This window comes from Leopardus geoffroyi, chromosome A2 (assembly GCF_018350155.1).
Source record: "Leopardus geoffroyi isolate Oge1 chromosome A2, O.geoffroyi_Oge1_pat1.0, whole genome shotgun sequence".
NCBI lineage: Eukaryota > Metazoa > Chordata > Mammalia > Carnivora > Felidae > Leopardus > Leopardus geoffroyi.
In genome coordinates this window covers 4763881-4779795 of record NC_059331.1, presented here as the reverse complement: position 1 = coordinate 4779795, position 15915 = coordinate 4763881, and the positions used below count along the sequence as shown (strand labels likewise).

General features: G+C 59.6%; 2 protein-coding genes across 7 annotated transcripts; one reads left to right on the top strand and one right to left on the bottom strand.

The window, feature by feature from the left end:
- The first annotated feature begins 2168 nt into the window (after positions 1 to 2168).
- Positions 2169 to 11197, top strand: DENND1C (DENN domain containing 1C). Of its 3 annotated transcripts, XM_045491732.1 has the most exons (24): positions 2169 to 2187; positions 2419 to 2527; positions 3632 to 3696; positions 3778 to 3821; positions 3950 to 3999; positions 4226 to 4345; positions 4435 to 4504; positions 4699 to 4773; positions 4868 to 4933; positions 5028 to 5081; positions 5193 to 5303; positions 6058 to 6158; positions 6253 to 6298; positions 6426 to 6527; positions 6624 to 6749; positions 7570 to 7674; positions 8476 to 8566; positions 8667 to 8707; positions 8912 to 8983; positions 9600 to 9644; positions 9717 to 9824; positions 10009 to 10076; positions 10201 to 10408; positions 10519 to 11197. In XM_045491732.1, the coding sequence occupies exons 2-24, from the start codon at positions 2511 to 2513 to the stop codon at positions 11140 to 11142; spliced, it is 2409 nt and encodes an 802-aa protein (XP_045347688.1). In that variant the 5' UTR covers positions 2169 to 2187; positions 2419 to 2510; the 3' UTR covers positions 11143 to 11197. The 3 variants fall into 3 exon arrangements, with proteins under 3 accessions (XP_045347688.1, XP_045347687.1, XP_045347689.1); XM_045491731.1 differs by lacking the exon at positions 2419 to 2527 and having other exon boundaries at positions 2172 to 2187; XM_045491733.1 differs by lacking the exons at positions 2169 to 2187; positions 2419 to 2527 and having other exon boundaries at positions 3616 to 3696; positions 3928 to 3999.
- CRB3 (crumbs cell polarity complex component 3) lies at positions 10991 to 15765 on the bottom strand. Of its 4 annotated transcripts, none has more exons than XR_006715644.1 (7): positions 15080 to 15761; positions 14148 to 14251; positions 13769 to 13905; positions 13358 to 13533; positions 12539 to 12612; positions 11947 to 12247; positions 10991 to 11753 (listed from the first exon to the last, which is right to left on the bottom strand). XR_006715644.1 is itself a non-coding variant. In XM_045491742.1 (7 exons), the coding sequence occupies exons 4-7, from the start codon at positions 13437 to 13439 to the stop codon at positions 11682 to 11684; spliced, it is 372 nt and encodes a 123-aa protein (XP_045347698.1). In that variant the 5' UTR covers positions 13440 to 13533; positions 13761 to 13905; positions 14148 to 14251; positions 15080 to 15765; the 3' UTR covers positions 10991 to 11681. The 4 variants fall into 4 exon arrangements, 3 of the variants coding, with proteins under 3 accessions (XP_045347698.1, XP_045347697.1, XP_045347699.1); XM_045491742.1 differs by having other exon boundaries at positions 12104 to 12247; positions 13761 to 13905; positions 15080 to 15765; XM_045491741.1 differs by having other exon boundaries at positions 12104 to 12247; positions 15080 to 15765.
- Positions 15766 to 15915: the final 150 nt, after the last annotated feature.

The window sequence follows — 15915 nt, the reverse complement described above, 5'->3', positions numbered from 1 at the left end:
GAATCTTGTCTACCTTGGTCACCACATGCCCAGAAGAGCCCGATACAACACAGACCCTCAAGTAATTCTTTGTTGAATGAATGAGCAACTCCACTGTACGTGTCCTGATTTCTCCACTTTAATAAATCTTTTTAACGTTTATTTAGTTTTGAGAGAGACAGAGCATGAGCAGGGGAGGGGCAGAGAGAGAGGAAGACACAGAATTCAAAGCCGGCTGCAGGCTCTGAGCTGTCAGCATAGATCCAGACACAGGGCTCAAACCCACAAACCGTGAGGTCGTGACCTGAGCTGAAGTTGGACACTTGACTGACTGAGTCACCCAGGCGCCCCGTGATTTCCTCATTTTAGAGTGGGAAAATGAAGGCCCAGAGAATAGAGAAGGTGCCTTCTCAGACTGCCCCCAGTGAGGCCCCTCTCACCTATTCATGCCCCCCGTGTGATCCCCTCCCACTGAGGGTGGGCTGGACCTGGTGATGGCTTCTCGACCTATCATCTTTGAGATGTCAAAGATGATGGGATGTCACTTCCAAGATTAAGTGACAAAAGACTGACTTCTGCCTTGATACGTTCTGTGGTCTTCTCAGCCTGCTTGCTGTGGTGAAGGAAGCAGCATGTTGGGAAGGTCCGTGTGGCAAAGCACCGAGGGCAGCCTCCAGCCAGCAGCCAGCGAGGACCTGAGACCCTCAGTCCCACAATCCACAGTGAACTGAATCCTGCCAACAGCCACCAAGTGAGCTTCCACGCAGACCATTTGCCGCCTGGTCCTTCGGATGAGACCACAGCCCAGGGGACACGTTGCTACAGCTGAGAGATCCTGCAGTAGAGGACCCAGCTGAGCTGTGCCCAGAGTCCGGGCCCCCACAGAAACTGCCAGACGACAAACGTGTGTTCTTTTATGCCGTTCGCTTTAGGGTGACTTGTTGCACGGCAATAGATAATTAATACAGAGAGGTCAACACTCAGCTGAACTTCCTCCCACAATAACAGACAGAACATATCAAAAGCATGATTCAGGCCCTCTCATCAAGGCTTCGCGGGATCTGTGAGACAGGCACCATCTCCATTGTGCTGCAGACACAGAAACTGAGCTGCAGAGAGAATCGCTCTTTGAGACCACACCTCAGGGACGGAATCTCCTCTATCAGCCCTGCCTCCTCGGTGTGCCATCGGGCATCTGTTCGGAACTGGGGTGGATTTCACATGAAGAGGGATTCAGGAAGCCTCTGCAGATCATTAGGGCTTCTGTAAGAGAATGCCATAAACTGGGTGGCTTATGAACAATACACATTTGCTTCTTGCAATTTTCAGGACTGGAAGTCCAACATCAAAGCACCGGTTGGGGCGCCTGGGTGGCGCAGTCGGTTAAGCGTCCGACTTCAGCCAGGTCACGATCTCGCGGTCCGTGAGTTCGAGCCCCGCGTCGGGCTCTGGGCTGATGGCTCCGAGCCTGGAGCCTGTTTCCGATTCTGTGTCTCCCTCTCTCTCTGCCCCTCCCCCGTTCATGCTCTGTCTCTCTCTGTCCCAAAAATAAATAAACGTTGAAAAAAAAAATTAAAAAAAAAAAAAAAAGCACCGGCAGACTTCGTGTCCAGTTGAGGACCCACTCCCTGGCTCATAGAGACCGCTGTCTCTTCACCGTGCCCTCCCGTGGCAGAAGCGGGGAGGGGGCTTTCTGGCATCTCATAAGGTCATTGATCCCACTCATGAGGGCTCTGCCCCCATGGCTCAATCGTCTCCCATTGGTCCCACCTCCTAATACCATCACCCTGGTGGCGGGGGTAGGATTTAATATGTAAATTTTGGGTGGACACAAACATTCAGTCTCTAGCAATGTCTAAGACTGTGCGAGAGAGAGACGGACGCCAAGTAATCTGCACCATCCATCTGCAGTCCTGGTTGTGGTCCAGCCTCCCTGGAGAGAAAGGGGGGCATGAAGCTCTCTGTTCAGTCTCATCTCCACTTGTGTCTTGGCTGGAGACCTTAGAGGTGTGTGTGTGTGTGTGTGTGTGTGTGTGTGTGTGTGTGGCCTGCCTCTACCTGTGTTCTGAGTGCTGTCTCTCCACCTCCCTGACTCCCCTACGTTCACTCTCCAGCCTAGCTCCCTCTGGTGGTCCTAAAGGGAATGGCTGATGCAGAAAGACCAAAGGAAAGTAGAGTTGAGCGAAGAGGAAGCATTTCAGGCAAATTGTGAATCTTTGGCTGCCACAGACAGAGGGAGGCCTGGGTATGATGTCAGGGGTCAGAGGTGCCTTGGCCTGCCAGGACAGTGCTGGGGGTCTGGCCTCCGAGCCCACCACCCATGCCCACCCATCCCTGGGAGGGCTAGGAGACAGGATGCCTGGGTCTCTCACAGTGGGTGGGGGCGGGGGCCTCCCTCCTGGGACGTCACCCGTTAAACTTCCTCTCCCGGCCACACAGGAAGCTGAGCCGGCTCAGGGCCCAGCCCTACGCAAGCACAGGCCCCCCAGGACCCCTAGGGCAAGGGCCCCACCGGCGGCCCTGCAGGGACCATGGGATCCAGAGCTGAGTAAGAGCTACACCCTCCCCCACTCTCTGGACCAAGATTCCCAGAGCAGGCCCCGGGCTGGGGCCAACGGGAGCCGGGCTGGGGCAGGCCCGGGAGGGGTTGTGAGCCACAGGGGCAGGTGGCTGGGACTGGGGCATGTCTCTCAGCCCCTCTTCCCTCTCTTTCTTTCTCCTTCTGGCTCCGGGTGACCAAGTTTGCAACTCTGAGCAGGCACCTCTTGGTGCATGAGCGTGATGAGGAACGTGGCTTCCGGGGGTCAGCAGGGAGCGGGGGTTGGGCGTGAGGGAAGACTGTGTGGGGTCCATGTGCCCGGGTGCTCATGTGGGACCATGTCAGCATGACAGTGAAGTGCTGGGGGGGTTCCCGCGTCGGGGGCTCTGTGTGTCTATAATCGCTCCCCATCCCTGCTGTCTCCCTTCTGGTCTCCCTGTCCCTGTCCCTGAGCCCAGGACCCAGCATCCTCTGTGGGGTGGGGGGTGGGGGGGCAAGCGAAGGCAGTAAAGAGTGCGGGGCCCCCAGGGGCACAAGGGCATGCTGCCCTCCTTCCTCTGATGACAAATTTGGGGTCAGCCCTTGGGCCGCCATGAAGTCTCCCAGCCAGAGACGCACGGGCAGGGTCTCTTGGTCTCCAGACCACAGAGATGCTCACACATTTACCCAGCCACGCTCACAGCCATGCAAGACGTTGCGGATGCTATTTGTCCCCACGCTGGCTGGGGCACACACACTCATCGACCGGACACCGACACTGGTCAGTCTCATCCTTCCAGGAAAACACAGGAGAGAATCACAAACACACACACCCCTGCATGTTCACCCAAGTCAGGCGCACACACACCCGTGTGCTCACCCAAGTCACACAGCCCATAAACACAAGTCACAGGCTCACACACGTCATGGCCACACATGCACACAAGTCACACTCGGTGCTTCACACTTCTCCGTCACACACACACCATCAATACTGTTGTTCGCACAGCATCCCACAACCTACTCACTGTCACAAACCATTGAGGTCACACACACAGGTACAGAGTTGCAGACACAACCACAGACACAGAAGGAAGCCCCTGGACCCACTAAAGCCCATTCCTGCCCCCACAGAGGGGGTCCACCTGCCGTGTTTGATTGGTTCTTCGAAGCAGCCCGCCCTGCCTCCCTGCAAGAAGGTGAGTTGGGGGCATCAGGTGGGGGTGGGGACGTGGAGGGCAAGTCTGGGGCCCTGAACTTAGAAGCCCGCTCTCCCACAGATCCCCCCATCCTGCGACAGTTTCCCCCAGACTTCAGGGACCAGGTATGCTGGCTGGTTCTTGGCTCCCCTGGGCCCAGGGCCAGTCCCCCCAGGGGAAGAGATTGTCTTGGCCAGGGGTGGGTGGGGCCTAACCCGAATGGCCAAGCAGTGTGCCCTCTCTCCATCCCCAGGAAGCTATGCAGATGGTGCCTAAATTCTGCTTCCCTTTTGATGTGGAAAGGTATGGAAGGAAGCCGACTTGCAGGAACCCAAGGACTCAGACTTCTCAGGGACCCCCACAAACACCCCGGGGACCCAGGGACTCAGGGACCCTGGTAACTAAGGATCTATACACCCAGAGCCCCAGACTGGTGGACACAGCAGTAGGAGTGTTGTTGGTGCTGGGGTGGGGGCGTGGTTCAGGGACCTGGGACCCTTGGGTCTCTGAGAGCCCTTCCCACCTCCAGGGAGCCCCCCAGCCCAGCTGTACAACATTTCACCTTTGCCCTCACCGACCTGAGCGGCACCCGCAGATTTGGTTTCTGCCACCTACGGGCTGGTGCCCACAGTTGCCTGTGCATCCTCAGGTGTGAGATTTGGGGCTCTGGTGGGGGGGGCGGGTGGGAAGGGCCTTGGCCTGGGGGCACTTCGTGGAACGTATGCGCCCTCTCCACAGCCATCTGCCTTGGTTCGAGGTGTTTTACAAGCTACTGAACACAGTGGGCGACCTCCTGGCCCAGGACCAAGTGAGACCAGCCTCCCTCTTCTTCCCGTGGGAGTCCCAGCCTCTACCCTCCCAAGCCCTCCACCAGGCTCAGAATTCCCAGGCCTGACCTGAGCCCCTCAGCTCCTCCCAGACCACCTAGCCCCAGCCAATCCTCAACCCCCCCCCCACCCCCCACCCCCCCACCCCCAGCTCAGACACTCCACCTCCACCCAGGTCTCTGAGGTCGAGGAACTTCTTCTAAATCTGCTGCAGCAGCCCCTGCCTGGGACCCAGGCCTCCGTGGAGCTGGTGAGTAGCCCCCAATCCCTGGGCGTCCGACCTTAGGTGGGTGGGGAGGCTGTACCCCAGCCCCGAGGACCACGCAGTTACACCTCTCTCCCAGGGCAGCGGAGTGACAATCTCCAGTGCACAAAGCATCCCGCCCCCTGCCCCTGGGAACAGCAGGCCGGTGAGCAGAACTGGGGACCCCGTTGGGCTGGGCCCCCAGGCAAGGCCAACCCCTGACTGATCGGTGCCCCCGCTCATCCCCCCCCCCCCACCAGCTCTCCTGCTTCGTAGCCCCCGACTCTGGCCGCCTGCCATCCATTCCTGAGAACGTGAGTGGACACCTGGGAGGGAGTTCTGGGGGCGGGGAGAGGTCCCGAAACCCGGAGGGGGCTGTCACATCTTGTGGTCCCTCGCGACCAGCGCTTCTCTCTGATCCTCAGAGGAACCTAACGGAGCTGGTGGTGGCGGTGACAGACGAGAACATCGTGGGGCTGTTCGCCGCGCTCCTGGCGGAGAGAAGGGTCCTTCTCACCGCCAGCAAGCTGAGCACCGTGAGGCGGGGCCAGCCGGGCCGGGGGTGGGGCTTCGCCCCTGGGGCCGTGACCACGGGACGGATTCCCAGTCTAATTCCTCTGGACGAGACCTGAGGCGAAGGCCTGGCTCTGCCCCTCTGAGCCTCAGGATGGAGGGGAATCCTGGCTCCGCCCTTAGCGGGGGGAATCGGCGTGGGCTGAGCTGTAGCGCCCCCTCTTTGGGAGCGCTTGGTCCAGACCCCACCCACTATGGGCCAGAACAAGGCTGGCTCCGCCCCTCTGGAGGGTGCAGTCGGGGAGGTGGGGGGGAGCTCTAAATTGTAGTTGGGTCTCTAGGAGGAGGACCCGGGTGGGGGAAGGGGGGCGGTGAGGAACGCCGGCTCCTCCCCTAGGGGCGGGACTAAGGAAGCTGAATTCTAGCCCCGCCTCTTTGTGGGTGGAGTTAGTGGGCTGTTCTACCAGTGCGGAGAGAGCTCCCCGAGGGTTGTATATTAGCCCCGCCCCCTAAGGGGAGCGCCTGAGACCCGCTGAGTCCTGGCTCCACCTGCTCCAAGCCCTGTAATTTGCCGAATTCTTGGCCGTCCCAGGATTCCTAAAGGGATTTGAGTTTTCACCTCTCACGCAGTAGGGGGTGGGCAAGGGGCGAGGAGGGGGAGAGAGGGACAGGAGACTGGGGACGTGGGGAATGGAGCCGGGAGAGCCACCGTCCCGAAGAGGTTCCTTGAAGCTGGGGGTCCAGGCCCTGACTCCACGGCCCCCCACCTGTCCCCAGCTGACTTCGTGCGTCCACGCGTCCTGCGCCCTCCTGTACCCCATGCACTGGGAGCACGTGCTGATCCCCACGCTGCCGCCGCATCTGCTGGACTACTGCTGGTGAGGGGCGGGGGCCGGGCTTGGGGAAGAGGCCTGGGGTCCTGGGGACCCCTGGGCGGCGCCTGCATGACCCTGTCCCCTCGGTCGTCTGCAGTGCGCCCATGCCCTACCTCATCGGAGTGCACTCCAGTCTCGCCGAGGTGAGTGAGAGCGGACCTGGACCGCAGCGGCCTGCGGGATTCCCCTCTTTTTGACCCCCAAATAACTGCCCCCGCCAGAGATCCTCGGGCCCTGAGCGGCCTTCCCCACCCTCACTCCCCAATGCAGAGAGTGCGGGAGAAAGCCCTGGAGGAAGTCGTGATGATGAACGTGGACTCCAATACCTTAGAGACGCCCTTCGACGACGTGCAAGCGTTGCCCCCAGACGTGGTCAGTGTTACCCCCTTCTCTGCTCCCCCACCCTCCCCGCGTGGTGGAGGGGAGGCCCCACACCCGCCGGCTCACAGCTGCCCCCTTGTCCTCCAGGTGTCCCTGCTGAGGCTGCGGCTAAGGAAGGTTGCCCTGGCGCCCGGGGAAGGGGTGTCCCGTCTCTTCCTCAAAGCCCAGGCCCTGCTCTTCGGGGGATACCGCGATGCGCTCGTCTGCAGCCCGGTGAGCAGCGGGTAGGCCGAGGGAGAGGCCTCGTGGGTCCCTGAAGGATTAATAATAATAATAATAATAAATGCCTAGCCTTTATGGAGCGCTTACTCTGTGCCTCTGTTTGCCCATCTGTAAAATGGGATCCCACTAGCACCCTCACAAAAGGGTCCCGTGAGTCAGTGAATGCACATATGCAAAATGTTTGGGTAGTGCCTAGCACACCGTGAGCACCCAATAAATGCTAGGTTTTTCTGTTACTATGATCTCACTTAATGCTCACAACAGTGTGGTAAGCTAGATACCATTATGGTCCCATTTTACTTATGAGGAAACCAAGGCTTGGAGAAGTCCCACAGCAGGTAAGTGTTGAAGCCAGGACTTCAGGATCTGCTGACTCTCAAACTTCCCCACCCCCGTTTTCACAACTATTCTAAAAATGGGGGGGGGGGTCTATCGTGTGAGCATCTGACATTCCTGTTGGCTCTGCCTTTACAACACATCCCAAATCTCCCCTCCTCTGTCTCCACCCTGCTCTGGCCCCCGTGACTGCTCGCCTGGATTAGGACTTTCATCTCCCTCGAGTTCTCTCTCAAGGGGCTCCCACCCTCGCCCCCTACTGTCTGTCCCCCCCCATGGTGAGCACCTGAGTCAGGTCCCACCCTCCTTCTCCTCAAAGGCTCCCACCTCCCTGCGGCCCACGAGACCCTGCGCAAGATCAGGCACACAGTAGGCGCTCAACCTTGCTACATAGATATGTGAGCCAATAAGGGAGACAGTTGGGGTCCAGGAGAGCCACGGGAAGATCAGGTCACGGGTCTTTTTTTTTTTCTAGGGTCAGCCTGTGACCTTCAGTGAAGAGGCCTTCTTGGCCCAGAAGCCGGGGGCGCCCCTGCAGGCCTTCCATCGGAGGGCTGTGCACCTGCAGCTGTTCAAACAGGTGCGCCAGAACCCTGAGGGCGGGGCTGGGGCCGGGGGCGGGGCTAAGTAGGGGCTGGGGAGGACAACCCTGGGTCCCTGGGAGCGAGCCGGACCCCGAGGGGCGGATGCCTGGGTTCCATGGGCGAGACTAGAGTCGGTCCAGCGGGGGGTCCCGCCCTCAGGGTCCCCGGGTGGGGGAGGCATGACTGAACTGTGTCGCTAAAGATGGGAGCCCCTGACTCCTGGGCTCCCGAGGGATGAGATCTACTCCCAGGTTCCTGGGGAGATTGGGGTGGGACTAAATTCCTGGGTCCCTGAGGATGGAGCATCCAGGGTCAGGGGTGGGTGGGTGTACGTGCGGGGCTCTGAAGGAGGCGTGTCCTGAGTGCGCCCTCCCCTTGCCGGAGAGGAGGTGGGCGGGGACTCCTGGGTTATCGGGACGTGGAGGAGAAGCGGGGCCGGATTTCTGGGGTTCTTGGGAGGTGGGCTGGACTCCAGGGTCCATCAGTGTAGGGATGGGTTCTCGGGTCCCTGAAGGTGGGGTCGACTTGGAGGGAGGCCTGTCTGGAGTGTCAGAGTCCCACTTCCGGATCCCTATGAGGGGCGGGGTCTGGTCCCGGACTGGTCCTGACTTGGTGCGGGGTGGGGGGAGGTTTCCTGGCTTCCTGAGGCGCCTCCAGACTCCTGGGTCCCGCAGGGGAGTCCCTTGGAGGGGCCAGGGATGGCACGGAGGCCAGGGATGCAGGGCCAGCAGAATCCTGGGTCCTCCAATTCAAAAGTGGCGGAGGCAGCCCTTTTCTGACCCTTCCCCCACCCCCAGTTCATCGAAGGCCGACTGGAGAAGCTGAACACAGGAGAGGGCTTCTCAGATCTCTTTGAGCAGGAGATCACCTGCAATGGGGCCTCCTCAGGTGAGCCCTGTGTCTAGCCCGGAGCCCCGCCCCACCAGCACCCCCCGCCTGAGCCAGCCAGCCAGCCAGCCAGCCGTGACCACCCCTCTCCTCACTGCAGGCGCTCTTTACTCCTACCAGCTCTGGGCAGACAACCTAAAGGTAGAACACCGCACTCTTAGTGTTTATTATGGGATTAACTTAGCCCCGTAACAGTCCCCAGGGAGGGTCACCGTTATGCTCATTTATAGACAGAAGAAATGGAGACTCAGCTAGGGAGAGGGGCTCGTCCAGCCTCACACAGCTGGGGTGACAAGGTCACCCCAGAGGCCCAAGTCTCTCTCCCTTGCCATTCTGTCTCCCCAGAAAGGTGGTGGTGCTCTCCTGCATTCGGTCAAGGCCAAGACTCAACCAGCTGTCAAAAACATGTACCGTTCGGTGAGGCTACACGACACAGGCCACCGACCGGGGGTCACGAAGACCAGGGGACAAGGCACATGTCAACCCCTCGTGGGGGACATTTTAACCTCACCTGTAAAGTGCAAACATGTCTTTTTATCAGAAGCAAGCCGGCGGTTAAATAAGTCTTCGCGCTTTTATTTTCCAGTTACCTGCTCATTTCTGCCAGGATCATTTCTTCCCCACTTAAAACTGACGACCAAGATTCATTGGCGAACATCTTTTGTCCTCAGACACTACGGTCCCAGCCTCTGCCCTTGTGTTTCTTTTTCTCCCGAGCCCCGAAGTTTCCTGTGGCCAACCTCTGCCGCACCAAATTGTCCCTTGGGTCTCATCTGTTGCTTGTCTTTTGAATGCTGACACCACTTACAGTGTTCTGTGTTTGCCACTCTCCGTTTCGTTTGGTGGTTATGTCCTCTAGGAATTCTTTTCTATTAGGCAAGGGGTGAGTCTGTGTTGACTTCTCAGGCGGTCCATGTAGCACGAACGTGAACAGATGGCAGGACAGTGATCCTAGGGGACGGAGAGCCGAGCTCTTGACTGCCCAGGTTCAAAGCACTGCGGAGTCTAATTCTCTTTGTGGCTCCTCCCGTAGGCCAAGAGCGGCTTGAAGGGTGTGCACAGCCTCCTGATGTACAAGGTAAGGCCGGTGGCCGACGGCCGGGGCAGCGGAGAAGGGCTCACCCACCCGGCTCACCCACCCTCTTCCTAGGATGGGGACTCTAGCCGGCAAAGGGGGGGCTCCCTGAGAGCCCCGTCCCTCACCAGCCGCTCAGATCGCCTGCAACAGCGCCTGCCTATCACCCAGCACTTTGGAAAGGTAAGTGCGTCTCCCCCAGCACCCTGCGACACTAACGCCACCTTGTCCTTCTCCCGTTCTGTCCACACGCAGACTTCTTCCTCACATGCTCACCTACCCCAGCGTTCGGTGCCCACTTACCACACACCCTCCTCCAGAAACCTGTGGTTCCTGAGGCCCCACCCTCCAAATCTGTCCTTCGCAGAACCGGCCCCTTCGCCCCAGCAGGAGACGGCGACTAGAAGAGAGACCTTCCGAGTCCCTGGAGCAAGGGTGAGACTCAAAGGCAGGGGGAGGGGGCAGGGAGGCCAGGTCCCTAAACTCCAGAACCTCCAGAGCAGTCCCATTAGGACTAGGGGTCTTGGGCAGACATCTGGGGCTGCCCATCCGTACCCAGGACACCTGCTCTGAGCCCTGAGGAGGCCCAGGACCCATGGGCAGAGGAAGCTCTGGACAGCAGCTTCCTGGGGTCTGGAGAAGAACTGGATTTGCTGGGCGAGATTCTGGACAGTCTGAGCCTGGGAGCCAGCAGGACAGGTAGCCTGCGGCCCAGCCAGAGCTTGGACTGCTGTCACAGAGAGGACACAGACAGCTGCTTCAGCTTGGTGAGAGCCCCAGCCCCCGTCCAACCCCCCTGCCCAAAGTCCATCAGACTTGTCAGCCTTCTCCAGCATCTAAAGGCCAGCAACTTGCCCGTTTCCCTTCCCCCACCCAGCCTGACGTAGCAGAAAGACCAAGATGGCAACCAGAAGATGAGAAACTTCCAGAGCCCCAGCCCCTGTCCCTGCCTGCTGACCTGCCATCTCAGCAAACCCTCCAGTCTTCAGATGCCGCGACCTCCTCAAAGGACCCTATTTCCCAGCCAGCCTTGGAGGCCAGCCAAGAAACCATCCTTCCGTCGCTGCCTTCACCAGCTTCTGCAGACCCCAGCAGCCGAGGGGACCCCGAGTCCAATCTTCTCATCCTACATCTCTCCCCTCCCCGCAAGGCAGCTGAAGACCCCAGAGCCCAGGAGAGCCCCCGCTCTCAGCTGTCCACAGCACCCACCCAGTCCAGCCCTCCAGAGAGCCCCCAACTTCTGGTCCCCACAAAGCCCAACTTGGATATTACCGGGACATCCCAACCCCTTGAGCCCCTTGATTCTTCCTCAGATCCTGGTTCCCCAGAGAACCCCAGGCCCCAGCCATCTGAGGTCATGCTGGCAGAACACGCTCATTTCCAGTGCCCCAAGGGGCCAGGAGCCCTCAGACCCCCTGCTGCACCTGACAGTGACTGGCAGGAGTCCCAGGCTAGGAGCCGGCCCAGAGTCGCTGAGCTTAAAAAGTGTTTTGAAGGTTAAGAATCAGGGTCCCAGAGGAGACCCTGGTCCTTCAATAAAGCCACATGAGCCCAAAGCTGGTTTTCCTGGTGAGTTTATCTGGGGGCCCTCTCTGTGCTCAGAAACGTACCCCATCCGCCACCTTCCTCCTCCTCCTCCAGCTGGCTCCCAGGTGCAGCAGGAAGGCCCTCCCTTCCAGGAAGCCCCCCTGGATTCTTGCACCCTTACAATTCATCTCTCAACAGCCTATGAGCCCTGAGTTTGTCCTCTCCATCTAGACTGACTCCTGCCCCACCGGCTTAAAAAAAAAAAAAAAGGTTTTATTATATCTCACTATGGGATTTATGTATATATGTATATATATATAAAATGTAAGCAGCACCACCCTCCCTTCCCCTCAGGGGCAGAGTCTTTGAAGCACCTTCCTCCCTTCTATTCTTAAGCACTAGGTAGGTTTGATTGCCCACAGAGGGCTCTGCCTTCCCCCAAGGTCACACAGCGAGAGAGAGAGAGAGAGAGAGAGAGAGAGAGAGAGAGAGAGAGAGAGATGGAAAAGGGACCTAGATGGGCAGGCAGCCCCGCACTGTCTCCTTGGAGTCCTGGGGAGCCCGGGCCTCGGCTGCGTGGGAGAACTGGAAGGAAAGGAGAGGGGATTTGTTGGGCCTGTGTGGCAGCGGGCCAGACAGCCGAGCGAAGACGGTGCAGTAAGCGGGGAGGCGGGCCCCCAGCCCCGGCACCCCCCAGTTGCAGGCAGTCAAGCAAAGGTGGCATGCTTCACCGAGCCCACCAGGCAGGTGCCCCGTGGCCCCCCAAGTCCTCCTGAACCATCAGAGGCTGTTTTCTCGGTGGCGGCTGCTGTGTGTGAGCGAGCGCCGGGCAGTCCTGGGCAGCGGTGGAGGCGGCAACGAGGCCCCGGCATTCAGATGAGCCGCTCCTCGGGCGGCAGCTTGAGGTTGGGGGGCGGCGGCACGCGGGCACCCACCTGCTCCTCGCTGCTGGGCCGGTAGGTACCCTGTGTCTGCCGCTTCTCCCGAAGTTTTCGAACCAGCAGCACCAGCCCCACGGCCAGGAGCGAGGCGGCCAGGAGGGAGAAGACCACAATGATGGCGGTGATGGCCTCCTGAGACTGCAGGAGGGGGGACAGGTGTGCTCACCTGAGCCAGGGGACCCTGTCCACCCTCACCTGAGAAACATCCAGGGCTCCCAAAGCCCCCCCCGTCCCTCCCCAAGCCTGGTGGTGTGGTTCCTCCACCCAGGATCCCCACGTCCCATCTGTCCCATCTGGGGCTCCCAGGCTCCCACCTGCCATGTTTGGGATCCCCCCCTCCCAAGCACCCGCCACCTCTGGGTCCCTCCACCTGCTACATGTGGGACTCCTGAATAACACCCCGCTGCCCTCCTCCCACATGTAACTCACCAGCGCCCCATGGGAGCCGGAGCCCGGCTCAGAGGGTGTGATGGTGCTGTTGTCATTTACGGGGGGGTCCGGCGCTGCGGGGAGGGACAAATTATTCCTCATCTATCCTTCCCATCTTAGCACAACTGCACCTCCCTCGGGCATCCCTCGGCTAGAACTCTGCTGAGTCTTCATTCTGGTAGAGACTGTGGGTGCCCTGCCTGCAAGGGCCCGCCGGGTTGATGTTGCCCCGAACCCGGCAGAGCCCCGCAGCGAGTAAGCAGCCTACAGCAGTTTGCAGTTTGTGCTGAGTTGGGGTCTGCTATAATGGATGGTGTCTGGAGCCTGACCCTGCCCTCCCCCCCCTCCCCCCCCCCCCCCCCCCACCTCTCCGGCCCTCCCTGGCCCTTAAGGATCTGGGTGGATCTGCGTTTCCCTGGAGTGTCTGACTCACACCTCCCCCCAGGCTCTCGAAACTGAAATAGAAGGACTGAATGGCTGAGTCCACACCTCTGGCCAGCCTGGTGAACCCGGGATCAGAGCTCCAGGCAGGCCTCCTCCTGGCTCCCAGTCTGCCCCACACACCTCAGCCATACTGAGACTCAGTATAGAGGCTCCTGTCCCCCAGATCACAATTCCCCCTTCCTCAGGGACTCAGGAATTCTACACCGACGGCGACAGCCCAAGGAAACCCCTAGCACTGATCGCCCCAAAGAAACCCCTAGCACTGATCGCCTCTCAAGGTATCCCATGCCCGCTCCCCAGTTCCTGACCTCTCCGGGTCCCAGGTAACCCGCGCTTCTAAGCCCCGCCCCGTGCGCGCCCCGGGCCGGTACCTACTTTGCCCCCAGGCCCGGCCCCAGCGGGCGGGCAGCAGCTGCAGGCCGAGCGCCAGAAGCAGCCCCAGGCCGGGGCTCGCCATGGGCCGGGCGACGGGCTGGTGGCACCGGGAACCGGGCTTCTCCGGCGCGCTGCTTCTACCGCATCTCGGGCCGGGGGTACCTGCGACCCGGCACCTGGGGCGGGAGAAAGAGAAAGGCCGGGGGTGGGGTGGGGGAGGGGGCTGGACTCGGGCGCAGGCCCAGGGGAGGGGTGACCCGCCCAGGGCACCCCGGAGTCCTGCCCCGCCCCCGCCGCCAGAGGTCAGAGATTAAAGATTAACTCGGAGCGGCGCGTTCCCGGGCCGGGGAAAGGGAAGAGGAAAGTGGGGGGAAGGGGCGGCAGGCCAAGGCGAGCGTCCTACCTCCCTACCTGGCCCAGGCGTCTTCGACCTTGCTCCGGTGCCCGGTCCGAGTACCTGGCTCGAACCCTCGGTGCGTCGGTCGGTAGCTCGGCCGGACTCCTCCAGCTCCTCCCGTTCACGTGACCCGGAAAGTTTAGTCACTCACCTGGGAGAGGAGCGCACTTCCGGCTCGTGCACCTGAGCCCAGATGGGAGGGCGGAGCCACACGGGGGTGGGGCCGCGCCAGGGACGCACCTGTAACGGGAACCCCATTCTACAACAGCAAGGAGTAAGAAGGGGCGGAAGCGAGCTAGGGTTAGAGGGACCTCCCACCTATGTTGCGGGCACACCTGTGGGAGACGTGTGCGTTGAGCCACATCTCTGGAGTATAGATGAACGGAAGCATACCTGTGTGGGAAACGGCTGTGTAGAACACGCCTGCGTTGTAACACCTGACCGTGGCCGTCTGGGTTAGGGTACGTTTGTTTTGGAAACGCATCTGCCTGGCTCCCCTATGAAATGAACAACGCTTGTATGAAAAATTCCTGCGTAGAAATGCATCGGAAAGAGCTGCACGAGACACGTCCGCGTTTAAGTACACCTTATAGGACCCAGTGACACGGAAACGTGCCCATATGGATGTATACTTAACTGCAACATGCCTTTGGGGGGGGGCGGGTGGGGGGGAGCTGTATGATGCATTCTTGAGTGGATTTCTGTTGAGAAACATACCTGTGAAATGAAGGGTATAGGCTGTATAGGGAGTATCTGCATAGAATTGAGATCAAGTGAGAAAAAGACCTGAGAACATCTGCATGAGACAAGTCATATTAAAGCAGATGGTGGGGCGCGCGGGGCAGGGGGGGGGGGCGCGGCGGGACAAAGGCTTCTGTGTATTGAGGCCCACCTGCTAGGGATGTTTCCGTGAGAAAACACCTGTTGGGGGCATTTCTGTGGGAAAACATCTGTATTCCCCATGTTGAAGGGCACCTGCAAGGACCACCTATGAAGAAAATATCTGTGAGGGGACCTTCAAGAAGACGCTCCTTTGTCTGGGACGCACCTATTTGAGCACTGGCTGGGCAGGACTAAATGGGTCCTCATGGCTGTATTTTTGGATAAAGGACGATGATGATAAGACCACCACCTCCTGGGAACTCTAGGGTGAAGAGTAGCGGCTAAGGGGAAATTAATCACTTTTAGAGTATAGAGCGATGAGTAAGAATTCCAGGTCTAGTTAAATTCCTGCTTTGCCCTGTAGTGGGCATGTGGACTGGGGACAGCAGTTTAACCTCTGTTTCCTCATCTGTGAAGTGGGAAAGTCAGTCCCACCCACCTACCTTATAGAGTTTTGGCGAGGACGACGCGAGAGGTGAGTAAAAAGGCCTTGGGTTTGTGCAACGCCGTGAGTCAATGTTAGCTATTGTTATTTTTCGCCAATGTGTTTCTGGCCGCCCCTCCCCCTAATGGTGACTCGAGAAACTGCGCCCAAAAGTAGTGGGAGGGACTTTCGGCAGGTGCAGCGAGGGCGACAGGCTGATGCCGCGCCTCCAGCGTTCGGCTTCCCGGTCTCCATCGGCACTCGAGCCTGGGATACTGAGAGGCCCAGGTTGGTCTGGAGAGAGCAGTCAGCCAAGCGACCGGATCCTGCCGCGGTCCCTTTAAGACGGCCCCGCCAGCCAGAAGGCGCGGGGGCCCAAGACAGCACCAGGTCAGCGCGGAAGCCCCGCCCAGGTGGGGCGGGCGGGCGCAGCTCCAGCAGTTCTGGCCAATAGGAAACCGACTCTGCAGCCGCGCCGCCAGTTGATCTTCCGTTTCCCGGTCTAAGTGGGACATAGAAAGGAGGCTCGCGGGAGGGATGTAAAGCTTGCGGGAGAAAGCACCGCCTCTTGATTTTCTGTTTCTGCGGCCGAGTGGGGGATGTGAAATGAGCGGGCGGGCAGATGGAGGGCTGGATGGCCTCGGGTTGGTTCTTGAGCACGTCTGGGTTGAAAACGAGTACTTTGGCGCCTAAAGAGGATTAGTAGGGGAGGGAGGTCAAGTGGAAAGGGATTACGAAACCAAATCCCTGATATCTCTCTACTTCGCCCCTTGGGGCAGAGGGTAAACTGAGGCACGCAAGGCAGAACTCTGAAAGCAGAATTGAGACCATTGGTCTCTCCAGCCCCTCTCCCCA